The sequence below is a fragment of the Coregonus lavaretus genome (genome assembly GCF_964263955.1).
Source record: "Coregonus lavaretus genome assembly, chromosome: 12".
NCBI lineage: Eukaryota > Metazoa > Chordata > Actinopteri > Salmoniformes > Salmonidae > Coregonus > Coregonus lavaretus.
Window position 1 is genome coordinate 58,957,103 of NC_139999.1, and position 23,065 is coordinate 58,980,167.

General features: G+C 40.8%; 1 protein-coding gene across 3 annotated transcripts; it reads right to left on the bottom strand.

Moving 5' to 3' along the window:
* Positions 1-945: 945 nt before the first annotated feature.
* On the bottom strand, positions 946-19,902 carry sdc4 (syndecan 4). 3 transcript variants are annotated; one of them, XM_084173944.1, is made up of 5 exons: positions 19,668-19,902; positions 4,570-4,762; positions 4,440-4,483; positions 4,132-4,315; positions 946-3,915 (listed from the first exon to the last, which is right to left on the bottom strand). In XM_084173944.1, the coding sequence occupies exons 1-5, from the start codon at positions 19,722-19,724 to the stop codon at positions 3,764-3,766; spliced, it is 630 nt and encodes a 209-aa protein (XP_084030070.1). In that variant the 5' UTR covers positions 19,725-19,902; the 3' UTR covers positions 946-3,763. The 3 variants fall into 3 exon arrangements, with proteins under 3 accessions (XP_084030070.1, XP_084030069.1, XP_084030068.1); XM_084173943.1 differs by having other exon boundaries at positions 4,570-4,765; XM_084173942.1 differs by lacking the exon at positions 19,668-19,902 and adding an exon at positions 17,153-18,752.
* Between the last annotated feature and the right edge of the window lie 3,163 nt (positions 19,903-23,065).

The window sequence follows — 23,065 nt, forward strand, 5'->3', positions numbered from 1 at the left end:
CCTCAACCAGCATTTTTCCCAGCAGCACACAACATCAGGAACAGGCATCGGCATGCCTCCCCATTCTGTCTCGGTGTCAACAACACAGCTACTCACGGTCCACTGCTGTGCGAATTACCATCCTTGGGGCCCTCATTGATCTTGTTAGTCAGTCTCACTCAGATGTATTAAAAACTGCAAACATTTCTATACGCCCTATGGCAAATTGAGTAGAATTGAATGAAATTAGTAATACAATTGCAAAATCTTCTCTATGCCCCATCGCAAAATGTGTAGAATTGCACAAAAAACTAAATAATTCTCTGCTGTCAAGAGGCGGGCTGCTAAAATGTTTTACTACCCAGACCCGTGAGCAAATGCAGCCCCTCTCCCCCTTCAAAGTTGCCCATCCCTGATGCATCAGGATGGTGAGGTCTCTTGTCAGGGTACAGACTATGCTGCTGGAAAGAGCTTGTGCCAATTTGGGGTGAGATCGATCTCTTCAGTAGAGTTCAAAACAGCTAGTGTTCTACAGTACACCAGTCCTGTACTCAAACATTAGGACACAAGTACAGGGAAGTATAATGTATCATGATGGGGACGTCTTATGTCAGGGTACAGGCCATTCCGTGAGGCTTAGTTGTTCGAGTATGGCGCTTGCAACACCAGGGTTGTGGGTTCGATTCCCACGGGGGACCAGTACGACAATGTATGCCCTCACTACTGCAAGTCGCTCTGGATAAGAGCATCTGCTAAATGACATACATACACCTTGTAAGCAAGCTCTGGTGTTTTATAGCTCCTATTATATTGCTGGGTTAATAAAAACAGGTGAACTGCCAATAGAAGAGTAATGTATACGGGACGACCTCATGCTAATCTTTGTGTAGCTAGGAAATGTAACATTGATAATTGAAAACCTGTGGAATACTGAGAAACAAGACTGATCCAACCATTTAAAAAATGTTAATGTGCATAAAAATAGCTTTATTTCCAAATAAATCAGAACCTGCATCCAGAAATCAATGATTCATTGACTTCTACACTCGATTGGTGATTCACATCTCTTGTTGTGACAAAAACAATAATAAAAAGCAGCAGATTTTTCCCCATGCAAATGACACATGGCTCAATTCAGTTCCCCTGAACAATTACATAGCAATCCTTCTACAAAACATAAATATATACGGCTTAAAATTGTCTACAAGAAATCGAAACCCTTACAAAATAAAAAACCTGTTTCAAAACTATTTGCTTCTGAAAATCTTGAACTAGTGTACATAAAAATGTTATCACATACAACAGCTTAGAGGGGGAAGTGCCCCAACCTGAAAGGCAATAAAATATGACAGTTAAATTAATACCAACATTTTTTAACAAGTAATCTACTAAAACACTAAGAACAGACACAGAAAAAGTTAGTACTAGCATTGGTAGTTAAAAAACATATTTCCCACTATAGGCTTCTTAGGCATGAAGAAACCGATTATTCCAAGCATTTACAGTATTGATGTTAAACTGAAAGTATTGGGAAGTGAAGAAAAAAACAATTTTGGCATTTAAATATTTGGTAAATAAACATCTGCCAAGAAATGGCTAAGTACCAAGTTTAACATCTATTCAAATGGCTATATACAGATCCCTGGAAGCGTACAGTCCATGTGCAGTGACGATTCTTGTTCTGTCAACAGCGATAAACCATAACTTCTTCAAATAGCTTAGTTTACAAGTATGGTAATCACTTTGAGATAAGGCCTGACATAATTAAAAATGAGATCACCAATCATGTACGTGTGATGTCGTCGTACACATAACTGAGTGGTCTGTGGGTGGATTGTGGGTGTATTCACACAGTGATTTGTCAGAGAGGAATAACAGCATGTTGATTTGTGTACCGTCCAAATGAAATCATAACACCTTGGATAATCAAGCTTGGCCCATGCTATATTGATATTGTAGCATGTAAAGTTATTTTCATCAATCTGGGATTCACTTCAGTCAATCTGTTTGTTCTTGACAAAATACATTTGAATCAAAATGGAACCTTTCATGATACCACTGCACATGGAATATATATATATATATATATTACACACACACTGCATTCGGAAAGTATTCAGACCCCTTCCGTTTTCCCACGTTATTACGTTACAGCCTTATTCTCAAGTGGATTAAAGAAATGTTCCTCAATCTAAAAATAAACAGAAATACCTTATTTGCATAAGTATTCAGACCCTTTGCTGTGAGACTCAAATGTTTCCATTGATCCTCCTTGATGTTTCTACAACTTGATTGGAGTCCACCTGTAGTAAATTCAATTGATTGGACATGATTTGGAAAGGTACACACCTGTCTATATAAGGTCCCACAGTTGACAGTGCATGTCATAACAAAAACCAAGCCATGAGGTCGAAGGAATTGTCCGTAGAGCTCCGAGACAGGATTGTGTCGGCGCACAGATCTGGGGAAGGGTACCAAAACATTTCTGCAGCATTGAAGGTCCCCAAGAACACAGTGGCCTTCATCATTCTTAAATGGAAGAAGTTTGGAACCACCAAGACTCTTCCTAGAGCTGGCCGCCCGCAATCGGGGTGGAAGGGCCTTGGTCAGGGAGGTGACCAAGAACCCAATGGTCACTCCTCTGTGGAGATGGGCAAACCTTCCAGAAGGACAAGCATGGTGGTGGCAGCATCATGCTGTGGGGATGTTTTTCAGCAGCAGGGACTGGGAGACTAGTCAGGATCAAGGGAAAGATGAACGGAGCAAAGTACAGCGAGATCCTTGATAAAAACCTGCTCCAGAGCGCACAGGACCTCAGACTGGGGCGAAGGTTCATCTTCCAATAGGACAACGACCATAAGCACACAGCCAAGGCAATGCAGGAGTGGCTTCGGGACAAGTCTCTAATGTCCTTGAGTGGCCCAGCCAGAGCCCGGACTTGAACCCGATCAAACATCTCTGGAGACCTGAAAATAGCTGTGCAGTGACGCTCCCCATCCAACCTGACAGAGAAGAATGGGAGAAACTCCCCAAATACAGGTGTGCCAAGCTTGTAGCGTCATACTCGAGGCTGTAATCGCTGCCAAAAGGTGCTTCAACAAATAACTGCGTAAAGGGTCTGAATACATACGTAAATGTAATATTTCAGTTTATTTTTAATACATTTGCAAGACTTTCTAAACCTGTTTTTGCTTTGTGATTATGGGGTATTGTGTGTAGATTGATGAGGGGAAAAACACAATTTAATCAATTTTAGAATAAGGCTGTAACGTAACAAAATGTGGAAAAAGTCAAGGGGTCTGAATACTTTCTGAATGCACTGTATATATAAAATGCAACAGTGACAGACTCCTGTAATACCAGTATCGACACAAGAATGGGTACCAAGGTTAGAGTAGGAGGGAGGAAAATAAATAGCTGTACCAATATTTGTACCATGTCACCTCACTGAGTGTGAAGTTCTCATTCACCTTGTTAGTGTCATTAAACAGAGAAGGTGGGAGGGAAATGTATTTACATGGGCAAGAAAAGCTAAATAAAAAAATATTGTACTGCATTGTTTGGCAGCTGAAATGATCCTCTTCCTATTAACGGGTAGTTAATAAAGTGTTGCTTCCGATTCAAAATGAACCATTTTAGAACTAATGGAAGAAGAGAAGCAGTTTTTTTGTTTGTGATAGTTTCTCCCTCCGGGACTTCCCAGCTGCGCAGAAAGCAGACAAGAGGAGAGGTTTGCTTTCGAGAGGTACTGGAGAGCAGGCACGCGGCCCGGCGAAGGTGGGCTTTATGCGTAGATCTCTGTGGTGGGAGCCTTTTTGTAGATGGGCTTCTTTCCCAGGTCGTAGCTGCCTTCGTCCTTCTTCTTCATGCGGTTGACGAGCAGGAGGATGAGGACGACAGCAAAGAGCAGCCCCACTGCTCCACCAGCAATCAGAGCTGAAACGGAATTACAATCAGAGCAGAATTACAATTAGCCCCACTAAAGAACATTCTTGCATTACTTTGATTTGACAAGCTGCAAATGAAGCCACATTTCTGACTAAGTGAAATTGAACTGCCACAAATGCTTCCCAAAAAGTGTTTTTATAGATTTTGTATACCTTTTTTCAAAGTTAAATAACAAACTCAACTTCAACAGTTCCGTTGCCTCACCTGCTAGGACCTCAGTCTTGTTGAAGATGCTCTCCTCCCCTGCATGGGCCATCAGTACGTTTGATGGGTGCTCCTCAGGCTTGGGAGAACCCCGCACTGACACTTCATTGTTCTGGACCAATTGGATCTCATTAACTGTGGGTTTGGGCCTCAGGTCTGTAATCTTGTTGTCGTTCATATAAGGCTATGGGACAAAAAGCAGTGAGAATTAGGCCTACAAGTCATTACACCAGAAAAAGAGGAAACAAAACATTAGCAATTTGTGGGCTCCCGTTTGGTACATGATAGCTAATTACGAGAAACCTTACCTTTGACTTCATGGTATTGTCGTTTTTGATTGTTATAGTTGGTACTGTAGAGAGAAGAGAAAACTGTTAACATTTAATTATATTCTATCAGCTAGCTAAAGCAAATGAAGAACTTTTTGCTAAAACCAACCTCCGTCTCCAGAGCCAGAGAAGTCGTCATAATCCTCATCGTCGTCCGTCTCGTCCTCGTTGTCAAATGTGTCGTGCTCCTCATCGGGGAAGCCAAAGTCGGAGCCGTTGGCGGAGTCTCCAGACGAGACGAGCTCGTCATGAGACATGGCTTGGGTCGTCTTCATGGGCATCCATGTCTCAGTCTCCCGCAACTGCTGGCACAAACACACAGCACTTAAGAGGCAGAATACTAATCCAAGAGCAGCAAGTAGAAACAAAACACAGAACCTAGCTGGCATATGGCTACATTTCCAAAACCACTTTTCAACCGTGGAGAACTACATCAAGTCTTAGCCTACATCTAGTAGCTTATTTTGAGAAATCATTTATTTTATAGGGCTGGAAATTGCCAGGGACCTCATGATACAATATTATCATAATACTTAGGTGCCGATACGATATGCATTGTGATTCGTACGATTCTGTGTATTGTGATTCGATCCTGGCAATTACCAGCCCTAATATACAGGAAACTTCCAAAATAAAGGAAACACCAACAGTGTCTATAGAGCGTTGAGCCACCACAAGCCGCCAGCTCCTTGCTACATATTCTACAAGTGTCTGGAACTCTATTGGAGGGATGAGACACCACTCTTCCACGAGATATTCCATCATTTGGTGGTGGAAAACAGTCTCAGGCGCCACTCCAGAATCTCCCATAAGTGTTCAATTGGTCCCACTGTTCCTTGTGAAACAGCAACAAGTTGAGCAATCTTAGTCACTGAAGCTCCTGCCAAACCATAACCCCCCTAAGTCACAGAGATCTCTTCTAGCAATGGTAGCAAAAATAATGGGCAACTGGGACTGCCCAGCATTTTTATACATGACCCTAAGCATGGTGTGATTAACTCAGGAAGCACCTGCTTTCAATATACTTTGTATCCCTCATTTACTCAAGTGTTTCCACACACACAAAAATATAAAACGCAGCATGTAAAGTGCTGGTCCCATGTTTCATGAGCTGAAATAAAAAAAAGATTCCAGAAATGTTCTATACACACAAAAAGCTAATTTCTCTCAAATGTTGTGCACAAATTTGTTTACATCCCTGTTAGTGAGCATTTCTCCTTTGCCAAGATAATTCATCCACCTGACAGGTGTGGCATATCAAGAAGCTGATTAAAACAGCATGATCATTACACAGTTGTCTCCAGCAGAAGGTGCACTAAAATCCCACAGATGCCTCAAGTTGAGGGAGCGTGCAATTGGCATGCTGACTGTAGGAATGTCCACCTGAGCTATTGCCAGAGAATGTAATGTTCCTTTCTCTACCATAAGCTGCCTCTGTCTTTTTAAAGAATTCGGCAGCCGAATAATTTCTGCACAAACTCAGGGAAGCTCATCTGCGTGCTCGTCGTCCTCAGAGTCTTGACCTGATGTGTTACGCTGCATGAGACAAATGGTGGTCACACCAAATACTGACTGGTTTTCTGATCCACGCTCCTACTACTTTTTTTTTTTTTAAGGTATCTGTGACTAACAGAAGCATAGATTAGGGCCTAATGAATTTATTTCAATTGACTGATTTCCTTATATGAACTGTAGCTCAGTAAAATCTTTGAAATTGTTGCGTTTATATTTTTGTTCCATCTACAGTACCAGTCAAAAGTTTGGACACCTACTCATTCAAGGGTTTTTCTTTATTTTTACTATTTTCTACATTGCAGAATAGTAGTGAAGACATCAAAACTATGAAATAACACATATGGAATCATGTAGTTACCAAGTGTTAAACAAATCAAAATACATTTTATATGAGATTCTTCAAATAGCCACCCTTTGCCTTGACAGCTTTGCACACTCTTGGCATTCGCTCAACCAGCTTATATAATATAATAAAGCGACTTAGTCATGCGTGCATAATTTTTAATTTTTTTTGTGTATGGGTGGTCCCGGGGATCGAACCCACTACCTTGGCGTTACAAGCACCGTGCTCTACCAGTTGAGCTACAGAGGACCACATGAGGTAGTCACCTGGAATGCATTTCAATTAACAGGTGTGCCTTGTTAATTTAATTTGTGGAATGTATTTCCTTCTTAATGTGTTTGAACCAAACAGTTGTGTTGTGACAAGGTAGGGGTGGTATACAGAAGATGGTCTTTTACCAAATAGGGCTAAGTCCATATTATGGCAAGAACCGCTCAAATAAGCAAAGAGAAATGACAGTCTATTACTTTAAAAAGTCAATCCGGAAAATACAGAACTTTGAATGTTTCTTCAAGTGCAGCCGCAAAAACCGTCAAGCGCTATGATGAAACTGGCTCTCATGAGGACCGCCACAGGAAAGGAAGACCCAGAGTTACCTCTGCTGCAGAGGATTAGTTCATTAGCGTTAACTGCACCACAGATTGCAGCCCAAATAAACGCTTCACAGAGTTCAAGTAACAGAAACATCAACTGTTCAGAGGAGACTGCATGAAAATCAGGCCTTCATGGTCAAATTGCTGCAAAGAAACCACTACTAAAAAGGACACGAATAAGAAGACTTGCTTGGCCCAAGAAACACAAGCAAATGACATTGACCGGTGGAAATCTGTCCTTTGGTCTGATGAGTCCAAATTTGAGATTTTTGGTTCCAACCGCTGTGTCTTTGTGAGACACATGTGTGGTTCCCACCGTGAAGCATGGAGGTGGTGGTGTGGGGGTGCTTTTCTGGTGACACTGTCAGTGATTTATTTAGAATTCAAGGCACACTTAACCAGCATGGCTACCACAGCATTCTGCAGCAATACGCCATCCCATCTGGTTTGCGCTTAGTGGGACAATCATTTGTTTTTCAACAGGACAATTAACCAAAACACACCTCCAGGCTGTGTAAGGGCTATTTGACCAAGAAGGAGAGTGATGGAATGCTGCATCAGATGACCTGGCCTCCACAAATCACCCAATTGAGATGGTTTGGGATGAGTTGTAGCGCAGAGTGAAGGAAAAGCAGCCAACAAGTGCTCAGCATGTGGGAACTCCTTCAAGACTGTTGGAAAAGCATTCCTCATGAAGCTGGTTGAGAGAATGCCAAGAGTGTGCAAAGCTGTCAAAGGCAAAGGGTGGTTACTTTGAAGAATCTAAAATATATTTTGATTTGTTTAACACTTTTTTGGTTACTACATGATTCCATGTGTCATTTCATAGTTTTGATGTCTTCACTATTATTCAACAATGTAGAAAATAGTAAAAAGAAAAACCCTTGAAATGAGTAGGTGTCCAAACTTTTGACTGGTACTGTATATCACACAGAGTGTAAAAAAAACATCTGCCCTTTCCATGACGGACTGACCAGTTGAAAATGATGATCAATTTTTGATGTCACTTGTTAAATCCACTTCAAATCATTGTAGATTAAGGGGAGGAGACAGGTTGAAGAAGGATTTTTAAGCCTCGATACAATTGGGACATGGATTGTGTATGTGTGCCATTCAGAGGGTGAATTTGCAAGACAAAAGATTTAAGTGCCTTTGAACAGGGTATGGTAGTAGGTGCCAGGCGCACCGGTTTCAGTGTGTCAAGAACTGCAATGCTGCTGGGTTTTTCATGCTCAGTTTCCCTTGTGTCAAGAATGGTCCACCACCCAAAGGACATCCCGTCAACCTGACAACTTTGGGAAACATTGGAGTCAACATGGGTCAGCATTCCTGTGGAATGCTTTCGACACCTTGTAGAGTCCATGCCCCGACGAATCGAGGCTGTTCTGGAGGGCAAAAGGGGGGTATTCACACCCCTAAATCAATACTTTGTCGAAGGACCTTTGGCAGCAATTACAGCTGTGAGTCTTTCTGGGTAAATCTCTAATCCACACCTGGATTGTGCAGCATTCGCTTGTCATTATTTTCAAAATTCTTCAAGCTAGACAACCATTTTTCAGGTCTTGCAATAGATTTTCAAGTAAAAACGCTAACATTCAGTCTTCTTGGTAAGCAACTCCAGTGTACAATTGCCCTTGTGTTTTAGGTTATTGTCCTGCTTAAAAGGTGAATTAATCTCCCAGTGTCTGGTGGAAAGCAGACCAGGTTTTCCGCTAGGATTTTGCCTATGCTTAGCGCCATCCTGTAAAAAATGTTATCCTGAAAATCTTCCCAGTCCTAACGATTACAAACATACCTATAACATGATGCAGCCACCACTATGCTTGAAAATGTGGAGAGTGGTACTCAGTAATGTGTTGTATTGGATTTGCCCCAAACATAACACTTGGTATTCAGGACAAAAAGTTAATTGCTTAGCCACTTTTTTTGCAGTATTACAGGAGTGCCTTGTTGCAAACAGGATGCATGTTGTTTGGGAATATAGGTATTATGTATAGGCTTTCTTTTCACTCTGTCAAGTATTGTGGATTAACTACAATGTTGTTGATCCATCCTCAGTTTTCTCCAATTACAGCCATTAAACTCAGCAACTGTTTCGAAGTCACCAAAAACATAATTCCACTTTGACATTATGGGGTATTGTGTGTAGGCCAGTGACAAAACTACATTTACTCAATTTTTAATTGTAACAAAATGTGGAAAAATATGTCTGCATTTGTATTGATTAGATTCACAGTGCTTTTCAACAGTCAAATGTCATGTAAAAAACCCTTTATGGCAATATCGCAATGAGACGGTCGTCACTAGTTACCACAGCCACAAATTCAGAAACCCCGCCTATTTCTACAATTTCTCTTAACCACACTGCTAACCTTATGCTTCGCCTTAAATTAAATTAAAAGACCAAAAATCACAATTTTTGTTTACATGAATTTTTACGATATAGCTTTGTGGCTGTGGTAACTAGTGCAAACCCAATGAGCGCTTGTTATGACAAGCGCACGCTAGCTGTTTATGATGACAATGTTTTCTTACTGAAACCATAATGTAAATTACTGTAATTCAATACAAAATGTATTGGCTATATATTTCAACTGCAAATGGCATACACTGATGACAAAACTTTCATGCAGGAAAATAGTTGCTGCACTGGTTTCAATCACATTCTAATTACACCAGCATCAATCTTCTCATCATGAATGCAAAACACATTGAGTTGCGCCGCACAAACTGATGCGCCTGGCACCTACTACCATACCCCACTCAAAGGCACTTAAATCTTTTGTCTTTCCCAATTCACCCTCTGAATGGCACACATGCACAATCCATGTCTCAAGGCATACAAATCCTTCTTTAACCAGTCTCCTCCCCTTAATCTACACGGATTGAAGTCGATTTAACAAGTGGCATCAATAAGGGATCATAGCTTTCACCTGGTCAGTCTATGCCATGCAAAGAGCAGGTGTTCTTAGATGCAAGACTTAGCACTCACACAGTCACATACAGTATCTGTGCATGTGAACCAGTTCATTCATAGTTACAATGTGATAGATACAGGACCAAAACAACGGAGAAGTTGAGGCGCACGCTTCTAAACTCGAAATTCACCCATTCGGCAGTTTACTTTCTGCATCAACATCACATCGCTGAGTCTACAAAAAGTTAGCTAAATTGGTTTGTGTTTTTGCAAGTGGTTTTATCCAAGTTATTTGATTGCTCCTAGTGTCTGAAACTTTGACAGTGCCACAACTTGAGGTCAATTGTTTAGGTGGTAGCTAGCTAACTTAATCTTAGCTGGCTAGCTAGCTACATTTAGACATAGCTGCCTAACGTTACTTCACGTTGCCATGCAGTCTGTTTTAAGTGCATTTGCAACAGACCAAACTTCATGTAGGCATAGGGCGCTAATCGAATTGAGATTAGGTTTAGAAAGGAGTGTACAGTTTCACTAAGGTTCAGATGACAACATTTAGTGGGTTAAAAGAGATTGCTGTCACCATGTTGTTATAATGAGAAATGACCCATGCGAAGCTAGCTACAATAGTTGATTTTGAAGTTTGCCTTGAAAATAAAAGTCCCTCCGTGAAACTGATGCAAATTGTGGAATCATGTCATATTTCAGCCAAATAATCCTAAACAAGATTGGAATAATGTAAAAGAATTGTATTTGCATTTATATATGTATGAAATGTTTAATTGTGAAACACTATCAACACTCCTAATGCACCTTTTCAGGTACTACTAACACTTTTGCCATATAACAGCTGCTCAACTAACTTCAACATTGACCAACAATGAATAACAGTACCTAGCTTGAACCCCTTATTAGAAGATACAAATTAACATGCAAATTCCAGTGAGGTGTTAAGGGCAAGGACTGTGCAACTTGGCATGATGGTAAATGCCCATAGTCCAAACATGATGGCGCTATAACAAGCGATTGTAAATGCAAAACTTTGAAAGCTACTTTGAAACGCTACTCCTCTGGCACCGAATGACCGATCTGCACAAAACTTGATATATAGCATCTATGGACCAAGGTCTCAATGCAACATTTTTCAGGTGAGCAACTTAAACATGGCAGCTATTGACCAATAAACATTCACGTGGTCTGGCACAAATGAATGTGAGTCTAGCTAACCTGTAGAGTATGGTTCTGTTTGGCCGCATGGGTGCGCTGTTGATCAGGATAATAATAATAATAATTATTATTATTATTATTAAAATCACCCAAGCAAGCTCATTTGCTTATTGCAGCCATATTGTTTGAACAAGAAAATTGAAAAATATTGTTTGAAGATGTGCATCCATAGATGCTATATACCAAAATGTGTTTAAAGTAGTCAACATCATTGAAAATTGTCAAAAATCTAAAGCTTATTTTATTTATATATCTATCATGATCAGTTTGATTTGGAGTTCTGATATTTGGCAAGCGTGAAACAGTACAGAAGTAGCTCTTCCTAGGGCAATGTGTCTAATTTGTCCGGATGGCGGCAGAGTTTTTGTAAAACGTGGTCACAAACTGAGGGACATTTTACCGTCATTCTGTTACCAAACTTTACATCTGCAATTTTTAGCTAAAAGTAGTTTTGATAGTTTGTTTTAGTTATGTGACAAATGGCAATTATATATATATATATATAAAAAAATTCTAGGTCCATTTACAGTGCAGAATGTATGACCGCTAGGGCAAGCAATGAAGTTATCTACTGCAACCCTTTAGACATAGAACACAGCTACAGTAACAGGTCGATAGCGACAATTGGTCACTTTTCAGACAATTCAAAATGACACAATTCTGCTCGGGCATGAAATGTACTGTATTTTTAACCTAACAATAAAACGTCGCTGATTGATGTGCTGCTGTATTGTTTTGTTTTTTTAAATGCTGTTTCTGGTATAGTAGCTAGACAAGTTTTATTTCTACTAAAAATATATTGAACAAACTTTAAAGTACCTTTTTAGGAGAGATTGTCTGCAGGCAGGCTGCGCGCAGCAGCTCAAGATTATTTGATTGACAGTTCTGGTCGCCTAGTGATGGACGTTAGTCCAGTAAAATGCCTGTTCATATCTCCAGAGAAGGTTTCGTGTCAGCATTTAAAAATACGTAGTGTAGCCTGCCCAAACAGACAGAAACAAAAACCGTAGCGCTTTAAAGGGGCCACGTTCCATTGTCTGAAAATGGTAAATCGATAAAGGCTACCGGTAGCCTACTGTAATTTCATGAGGCAAAAATGAAGAGTTAGCTACCCCGTGCTCACAAGACTGGCCCAAAGACACCTCTGTATCCCGGCGACGTCGGTGCCATGAATAGGCTAGGATATTCTACACGCAACAGACCGAAAACTAAAACACACACTTGCATCATTAGCAGAGAGACAGAGCAGGCAGGCCAGCACGAGAGAGGGGCAGGCGAAAGCATGCTCATATGTTTTGGTAATCTGCATCTTGCAATGTTTTGTCTTGCAAATTCACCAAAGTAGCCTAAAGTTCGCCTCTTCCTCTCTGGTTATTTGAATTACACAACTTTCCCAGGCCTTTATAGCCTATATCACAGAAAATAATAGGGTTTTTATAACTGCACTGTGATTTTAATTAAGTGGGGAAGGGGGGGATTTCAGTTAGAGATTTTTATTAACGTTAAGGATCCCAACTTCATTTAAAAATGTTCACACCCCTAGTTTAACTGCAATCAATTGTTTATTTGGCATACTTTAGCGAAAAATCTGAGTCTCAGGCATCATTCTGGTACAGTGGAATTTGCCCCCTACTATGTCAATCCCTGCTGTATCAACTCAATTCTAATCCCATTTGAACCAGGAACACATTAACCCAAAAGGCATCGTCTTTCACAAGTATCACATATCATACAATTAGGTACAACTCAGTTCTTTAGCCACTTTTGAGACAAAAACTCATAACACATGTGGCTTGCTTATTATTATTATTGTGTGCTCCCATCTGAAGTAAACTGCCTCCATTTTATATTTCCTACTACCCAAGAGGACTTACTGAAGCCTCAACTTTCCTCCCCCTCCTCACTAAACCAAAGGCAGTACTCGGCCTATAGAACCCAACAATGCTGCTGGGTGCCTGAAGTGCATATAAATTAACATGGTCGCTAAGCCCGGCTTTACCAAGGGCTGACTAGCCAGGGGATCAAAATCCCTCCATCTGCTAACAAATTGCAGAGCATCTGTTCCATTGAAACAAGTCTCTATAGTGTGTGTGGGGCTACCTTTCTAAAACATCTTACATTTCGGAAGTGTTTGACAATCTTCTCAGCCATTTCCGATGGACTCATTTCAACCATAAGCCAATTACTCAGAAGGGCATATTAGAAGTGTTAGCTGCAGTGGTCGATGCAGTAGCCTAATCCTTAACCAGACAGCATATTAGCCTAGATTGCAGCACGTGTACAGCAATTTCACTAACCGTCCTCATCAAGAGGACAGTGTAAATGCCATATTCCGGGACCCATACCCATGCAATTCTGACATCCTCAAAGAGGGGAGGGGGAAATCAGTGGTGTTCTTACATCCTTGCCTTGCCTCCCTCTTCCCCCTGCTGCCACTTGAACCAAATCGGATTTCAGATGCGCATTGTGGCTGGCTGATCACCTCACGAGATGCACTCTTCAGGCTCCAGCACTCTGCCGAGGGCCCCCGCCTTTCATTACACACACAGGGGCCTGATGGTGACAGAGCTCCAGATTCCTTCCACCTAGCACGCCGTTTCCAAACCAACTGTGTGAGCCATACTCTACACAGTTCATAGAGCCAGTGTCACAGAGACAACACGCTTATGACATCTTCTATTGGGGTGGACTACATGAGAATTAGGTGTGCTGCCGAAACTAGCATGAAAAAACATGGCAGTAGTGTGTCAGTGCAGATAAAGCCATGCTTCAAACTAATATGTTGGGTGTGTTGATCTTATCAGCATTGCTGAAGATTTTAAACCACTTCCTTGGTGAATGCAGTGTATTGTAATAGAGGCTGATGGGTCACATTTGGGGGAAGTGACCAACGTTGACCCACTGATTGGATGATTCATGGCATTACAATTCCTTGACAGATAGTGTGCAACACCCTCATGTGAAGCATGTTGTTATGACTGTTCTGAACGCACTCCTCCAGAGAAATATGTCACAGCCTTTCGGCCTAATCAATTACACTCGTCTAAAGAGAAGGCATTTTAGAACACAATGGAATGTAGCCTTTTTAATGTAATGCAATGGTTACTGAACCACAGTTGCACTAGCCTACACTCAAAAGGTGATACATGGGACAATATTTATCCCACATTGGATTCTGTGGGGCTGAAGTTTAAACATTGACCACACTTAGAGGTTATTCCATTCTTCAACCTAAAAACAATCCCTGAATCTAGTATACAGACTAAATCTAGGTACCATAGACTAGCATAGGGTCGTTCCATATGATTTTAATCACTTTGACTGCACCCCTGTTGATTTGAACAAAACCTGTCATACACGTTTGCCCATGGTGGAAGTGGTCAGAAAGTGACTTAGGGACTTGAATGCCAAAACATTGAAGAGGTGCTCAAAGTCACCCCATTTTGCATACACAACCCTACCATGAGAATTTCATGTAGGAGGTCTTCACGGATCCACCTGTACCCGAATCTAGGGTTGTCACAACACCAGTGTCGCAATACTACGATACCAGATTTTCCATGGCAAAAAAGAAAACACAAATTAGACTATGGTCCTATAAAAACGTACTTTATGTAAAATTGTGGGTGCTAACATACATTAAAAAGGGCCACTGTTTCACTTAGGAGCATTTGTTCTGGGTCTGATTTGTTTTTTTAAAGGCCTCAGTCTTCTGTTGGCAGCTTTATGGGAGTGACAAATGTGGAAGCGAAGAGTTTTATTTGAAGGAGTCACGATGCAAGGACATTCACTTAAGCCCAAATCAAGTAAGTGTGTGAAAGGAACTGCTGATATTTCACTTAAATTATGCAAAACATAAACATGATAATGTTCTGAATCAAAAAGGAACTAGTTTAGATCTGATAACTGAATATGGAATGATTAAGCAGCTGGAAAATACGTAATATTACACCAAATAGATAAAGATATGGTGCTAGTCAATACTTTGCCTACGCGTCGGGAGCCTGTTATTACCTTAAGCCAGTTAGGCTCAGGCCTATGTCCCAAACTATGCAGAGTTGCGTTATTTCCAGATATCATTACTGATGACCTCACTACAGGTCAACAGCATGATAAAGCAGGCCATGTCCAAGACTGGGCCTACATCAAAAGTAAGCCCGGAGGCCACATGGTATAATTCCCAATGGAAACAAATCATGGTTCAATTTTCATGCTTGGTGAAGACGTCATTTATTTCCAGTATTCAATCAAACCCGCAAGATCTTTCCAAGTAGAACCCAGAAATACACTAATTACTACCAACGTATCTACACTAAACAAAAATATAAAATGCAACAAGATTTTAAGAAAATAAGTCTAAATAAATAAATAAATTAGGCCCTCATCTATGGATTTCACATGACTGGGAATACAGATATGCATCCGTTGGTCACATACCTTAAAAAAGGTAGGGCAGTGGATAAGAAAACCAGTCAGTATCTGGTGTGACCATCATTTGCATCATGCAGCACGACACATCTCCTTCGCATAGAGTTGATCAGGCTGTTGATTGTGGCCTGTGGAATGTTGTCCCACTCTTCAATGGCTGTGCAAAGTTATTGGATATTGGCGGGAACTGGAACACGCTGTCGTACACATCGATCCAGAGCATCCCAAACATGTTCAATGGGTGACATGTGGTGAGTATGCAGGCCATGGAAGAACTGGGACATTTTCAGCTCCCAAGAACTGTGTACAGATCCTTGCAACATGGGGCTGTGCATTATCATGCTGAAACGAGGTGATGGCGGCGGATGAATGGCACGACAATGGGTCTCAGGATCTCATCACGGTATCTCTGTGTATTCAAATTGACATCGATAAAATGCAATTGTGTTCTTTGTCCTTAGCTTATGCCTGCCCATACTGCCACCATGGGGCACTCTGTTCACAACGTTGACATCAGCAAACTGCTCACCCACAAGTTGCCATACACGCTGTCTGCCATGTACAGTTGAAACAGGGATTCATCCATGAAGAGCACACTTCTCCAGTGGCCATTGAAGGTGAGCATTTGCCCACTGAAGTCGGTTACGAAACCGAACTGCAGTCAGGTCAAGGCCCTGTTGAGGATGACAAGCATGCAGATGAGCTTCCCTGTGACGGTTTCTGACAGTTTGTCCAGAAATTCTTCGGTTGTGCAAACCCACGGTTTCATCAGCTGTCCGGGTGGCTGGTCTCAGACGATCCCGCAGGTGAAGATGCCGGATGTGGAGGTCCTGGGCTGGCGTGGTTACACGTGGTCTGCGGTTGTGAGGACGGTTGGACATACTGCCAAATTCTCTAAAACAAATTTGGTAGAGAAATGAACATTACGATTATACTCCCGAGTGGCGCAGTGGCCTAAGGCACTGCATTGCAGTGCTAGCTGTGCCACTAGAGATCCTGGTTCGAATCCAGGCTCTGTCGTAGCCGGCCGCGACCGGGAGACCCATGGGGCGGCGCGCAATTGGCCCAGCGTCGTCCAGGGTAGAGGGAATGGCCGGCAGGGATGTAGCTCAGTTGGTAGAGCATGGCGTTTGCAACGCCAGGGTTGTGGGTTCGTTTCCCACAGGGGGTATGAAAAAATAATGTATGCACTAACTGTAAGTCGCTCTGGATAAGAGCGTCTGCTAAATGACTAAAATGTAAATGTAATTATTCTCTGGCAACAGCTCTGGTGGACATTCCTGCAGTCAGCATGCCAATTGCTTTCTCCCGCAAAACTTTATATCTGTGGCATTGTGGTGTGACAAAACTGCAAATTTTAGAGCAGCCTTTTATTGTCCCCAGCACAAGATGCACCTGTGTAATGATCATGCTATTTAAATCAGCTTCTTGATATACCACTCCTGTCAGGTAGATGGATTATCTTGGAAAATGAGAAATGCTCACAGGGATGGAAACAAATTTGTGCCAAAAATTGAGAGAAATCATCTTTGTGCATATGGACAATTTCTGGGCTCTAATTTCAGCTCATGAAATGTGGGACCAACACTTTACACGTTGCATTTATGTTCCTGTTCAGTATATAATTACATTCAACTGCCAAAGTAGGAGCAGAGGGGAAAAATATATTTACCTTCTCACACAAGCGCTGCCTGGACAAAACCCCTGTTCTCAGTGCCAACATTCCGTCCTCCAAAGGGATTATATAGCCCAGTGGACAGCAATGCAGAAACATCCTGGTGAAAGTATTTATCATGCGCTCTCCACAGCCTTTCACTTGCCATTCAATTCGGGGGGGGGGGGGGGCGACGACAGGCTCATTATAGTGCAAACGCTTAATTCAAAACCTGCATTCCAACAAGACATCACAAATAGCCATGGTCCCAGCATTGGCAACAGGCAGCATTTGAATAGCAGATAATATAGGCCTACAGATTTGGATAAGAAGAAACAGAAGTGTTTACATTTGTATCCATACAGAACCAAAAACGTTTGACACAGTTGGATACCAAATGTAAAACACAGACCTGCTCATTCTAAGTCAACCTCAGATAAAGTAATTGTAGAGTCTCAGAACCAAAAATATGGTAGACTATGCAAAAAAATAAAATAAAAAGGATTACAGAATGTAAGAACACGGATGCTCGTTATGCTGACAACAAGGACAGACTGATGTATAGAGGCCTATTGGTATGACACTTTCACCATGAAAATACAAACACAAAGTATTGTGTATAATGCTATAGACCCATTGTTCTAGTCAGGTGGAAGTCTATTGATTAGCTTTGACAAAAATAAAAATAAAGACATTCACCCATCAACTTCAGTTGGATGACAGGAATGAGGCTTGTCATAGTTAGGCGAAGTAGCCATCTAAGTAAAAAACTAAAAAGCCATGCATACAATTGATCAGAGGGCATTTTTGGTAAGAAAGCAGAAGAGCATGTTGGCCGGGTGTCGCTAAGCCAGCCTCTGGTCCACTAGCTGGGAAGCTTGGCTAATGAAAGGACCCTTGCCATTTAGATCCGTCCATGTGTGCGAAATTCCAAAAGAGGACCAGTCAAGGTCAGCAGTGGTCAAATTCCACAGGAAAACGCAAAAGGGAAAAATGAAAACTGGGGCAGTCTCTGCATTGATGAGGAATGTAGCAGATTCAACTCTTGGCTGCTTGGAACCTCAGTGTGGAGGCTAACACATGTAGCCTATAGCCTCCTCAGTGAAGTTGCTATCAAAACACTGGCCCAACTGGAAAAACAGAGGCCTGAGAGAGATAGATATATTCACACACACATTTGTAACCTTACAGTTTCTACTTTGGAGATATAGATAGATATATCGTGGTCCTTTGTAGCTCAATTGGTAGAGCATGGCGCTTGTAACGCCAGGGTAGTGGGTTCGTTCCCCGGGACCACCCATACATAAAAATGTATGCACACATGACTGTAAGTCGCTTTGGATAAAAGCGTCTGCTAAATGGCATATTATTATATATGAGGTCGAGAGTACAGTATGCTGTCATGCCATTCTCAGGTGCTTGTCAACAGATAAATAAAATAGCACAAGGAAGAAAACCTAAATCCTGGTATGTGAAAGTTTGATTTAAATCAATTTCCAAACCAACTGTCCAAAACATAACTACACTGCACATTAGGCATACTGAATTGAGAACATTTTGTACATTTTAGTCATTTAGCAGACGCTCTTATCCAGAGCGACTTACAGGAGCAATTAGGATTAAGTGCCTTGCTCAAGGGCACATCGACAGATTTTTCACCTAGTCAGCTCGGGGATTAGAACCAGCGACCTTTCGGTTACTGGCACAACGCTCTTAACCACTAAGCTACCTGCCGAGAACTAGGCTAAACATTGATAGAAAGTGTTGTGCCATGTTTGTTTAACTTGAGAACAGCTAAATTAAAATATCTGTGTCCCGAGATAGAACCTAAATACTTTCTGACATGGACCAGTTTATATAATCTAACTAGTTAGCCTTCTTTCTGAACCCTATGTGATTGATAGTCACTTCCATGATTATCACTCCACCTTCCAAACCCACCAGACAAATTTATCTAGCTAGGTAAAACTAGTTATCTTGCTAGTTACCACAATTGAAACGCCATTGCTTTCTCTTATAGGATGAGAGTCCAGGTGCCTCAAACCGTATGCCTTAGCTACTATTTAAAAAAGTAATTAGCATAAATAGTTGACTTCACTGGCCAAGTTAACTAACGTTGTGTTGACAAATACAATAGGTAGCTAACTGACTAGCTAGCTAAACAAACACTGCAACATGTGTAGTTTGGTAACGTTAAACAATATGTACTTTGTAAACAATCAGGTTTAATAAAACTGTACCCTAATTGCCATTACATTAGCCATGTCGAAAACACTGCTCAAGTTAGCTAGTGGCTAACTGTAGGCTAGCTAGCTAGTTAACAGATTAGCAATCACAGCGCTGTCCTGGTTTAAACCAACAGAATAAGTGAGGCTAGCTGGCTAGCTAAAAAAAAATGGTAGCTAGCCAAGTAAATTGAAAGGACCACATCAAACTATATTTAAATTAGTGAGTATTGAGTAAGCTAGCTAACGTTAACAGTAAAAGTTACATTACTAACCAATTAGCTAGCTAGCTAGGTAATATTACTTACCGACTCAGAGCAGACGGAGGCAAATAAAAACAAAACGAGGAGGTACACCTTGTGCATATTTCTCTTGACCGTTTCTTCAACAAAAGGTATTGTTAACTGGAGAAACAAGTGTGGAATACAATAATGGGTTCTTTTGAAAGTACTATTTCCACAAAGTTCACGTTACACACTTTATCGCCTTGATATTGCGCAACTTGTATTGCTGGCTACTTACTTCACTCCAGTCACTGATCAAATACAAGCAACTTCAGATTGATCTGTCTTTATCGCACGTTACACTCCACCCCCTCTGTAACAGCAACCAATAAGAGCTACGCAAAGGTCCTCTCCCGTCGTCATTATTCATAGTAAACTCGTGTTCAGAACCCCCTCCACCCAGACTCAACAGGTTATTTACTAGAAAATCTTTGCTTATTCGATTTACAAATTCTTGAATGGTTAAAATGTGGAATCATATAGCTAGGATATCATTAATGTGCTTCCAATAGCAATAATTACTATTGAGTGTGGATACTTTTTAAAAAATCTGATGAACTTGGTTTGACAATAGGCAGTTAGTGGGAATAAAGAAAAAGAAATATTTCATAGTATTATTATTATTCATTTGTGGTAATCGATTTAAATCGACACTCAATTGAAAACTGTTTCATGACTGAAAAGTGAAATTGAAATTGCCATGTATGGTTTTACCAGTCTTCCCCTCACTTCTTTTCTCCATAATGACATAAAGAAAACAAAAATAACATTTACTGTAGTATGTGCGCCACTCTCATGGAAAGTCAGTTCGTGGAATTGCTTTACTGACGTAATCTTCCCGTAAACTCTTTATGGTGCTTTCAAGACAACTGGGAATTTAAAAAAAAACGAGAACAAATCATGACCTCAGTAATCGTCAGGTCGGAAAGTCGAAGATCTAGAAAGATTTCCGAGTTGGATGACCGTTCAAAAGATTTCTTCCATTCGTAGCTCGTTTTTTCCCGAGTTCACCCAGTTGTCTTGAACGCACTGAAGTCGGAAGTTGGAGATTTCCTAGTTCAGAGTTCTGAATTCCCAGTTGTTCTGAACGCGGCATTAAAACCCTCCGCTTGCGCAGCACAAAAGCACAGATAGAACAATGAGGCAGATATGTCACCGGATGTATAAATGTGAAGCATCCGGTTGGCTTTTCCTCTCACTATCAAATATGGTAGTGAGAGGAAGCCCAGTGGCATGCAGTGGGAGAAGATGGAGCTAGATGGATTTTGGCCGACATTCTGCACATTTTCTCATTTGATCTCCATACAGTTTTCTGTTTCCAAAACTTTAATCTGTAACAAACAGAGTGCACTAAGTTTGGTAGACTTAATTACTTTGTTTAGGACGAGTGCATTAGATAGTGGGCGTTTTCCTAATGAACGTCATGCATATTCAGTAAGACACAAATGGTCTTCATCCTGTTCTTGGCGGTAGCTAGCTAGCTAGCGTGTCCCAAGTAGATATCTAGCTGGCTAGCTAATTCACAACTCACAAAATATTAAAACATACTCGGCATAAATAGCTATAAATCGATGTCTTTGCAAGTTTTTCCACTACTAGTACTCCTTCTATGAATCAACTTTTTTTCACGATAAGAAACATATGTCATCAATAAATACCTTGTTTACTGTAAAATGTTTTCTGTGCTTTTGTTTAGGGGGAGGGGACGCATTATAAAAAAACGACTCATTATGCAAAGCTAATTTCCCGCTTTTATCATGAAATTGTTGAGCTGGAATCTCATGTGTTTGTTGTTAAAGATACTGATAACTACTGCAATTATTACGAAGATACAGAAATGAGGCTATGTGCAGCAATCGGCTGCAATACTGTCCAGAGGAAGGGAGGAAAATCATTTTTCCAGTTTCCAACAGACGTATGTAATAAATAATGAGAAGATGCATTTGGAGTAATTATTGCATGGTGAGGCACACGCCGTTGACTGTGTAATCAGTAATGTGCTGTATCCATGACTACCCATCGAATCAATCACCAAAGCAATGATCACTGATAGATAAAACATGCTAGCTACCAGTAATGAAACAAAACTATGGCTGGGTTTAACACAACTAGCATGAGGCAGCATGTCCAGCTAACGTTAGTTTACCAATGTGTCCAACTATATTGCATCCAAGGCTATCCCAGGGTATGCTGCACAATCAATAGAAGCCATCATTTGTGACACTGGGTCATTGCAAAGTAATTTATCGAGCTGTAGAACACCATTAAGTACCTCTTAAGTTATGGTAGATGTCTGTAAAACATTGTATAGGCAACTACTTATGTTCTGTTGCCCTATGATCAGATTAGGTCAGAATACCATAAAATATAGTCTACTATAATTATATGCATCTTCAGAAAATAGACAACTCAAAAGGTTGTACATTTATTAAATGCCCGTTAACATGGTGAAAAATATAGAACATATAGAAACCATGAAAGTAGAGCATTTGATCACAACCTGGAAAAACACATTCCGCATGCATCCCCTCAGTAGGAAAATGGTACAACAAAAGAAAGACATACACCATGGGTAGCATTAGAGCATCGCTTCAAAAGATCAATCAGGTTTAAGAGGGCAGCAACGGAAAATGTTTCATAGGATAGGATAAAGTGTGGATCTTTATTCAATTTTTTCATAGGACAGGATAAAGTGTGGGTCTTTATTCTATAACATTTTCTCCGTTATTGGGGGTGTTGCTAATCAGGCAATGGTTGTTATGGTGGTGTCTCTCAGAGAGGGATGTGTCTGTTTTGATTGAAGAGAAGGAGTGTGACTTAAACCCCAGAAGTCTGCAGACTACAGAGTCCATATACACTACTAAGTATAAATCAAATAAAATCAACAACAAAAAATATTTGTCACATTTTGTTATTTGTTATTCTTATTTCATCTTTATTTCACCAGGTGAGCCAGTTGAGAACAAGTTCTCATTTACAACTGCGACCTGGCCAAGATAAAACAAAGCAGTGCGATAAAAACAACAACACAGAGTTACATATGGGGTAAACAAAACATAAAGTCAAAAATACAACAGAAAAAATATATACAGTGTGTGCGAATGTAGTAAATTATGGAGGTAAGGCAATAAATAGGCTATAGTGCAAAATAGTTACAATTTCGTATTAACACTGGAATGATTGATGTGCAAAAGATGATGTGCAAATAGAGATACTGGGGTGCAAATTAGCAAAATAAATAACAATATGGGGATGAGGTAGTTGGATGGGCTAATTACAGATGGGCTGTGTACAGGTGCAGTGATCGGTAAGCTGCTCTGACAACTGACGCCTAAAGTTAGTGAGGGAGATAAGAGTCTCCAGCTTCAGAGATTTTTGCAGTTCGTTCCAGTCATTGGCATCAGAGAACTGGAAGGAATGGC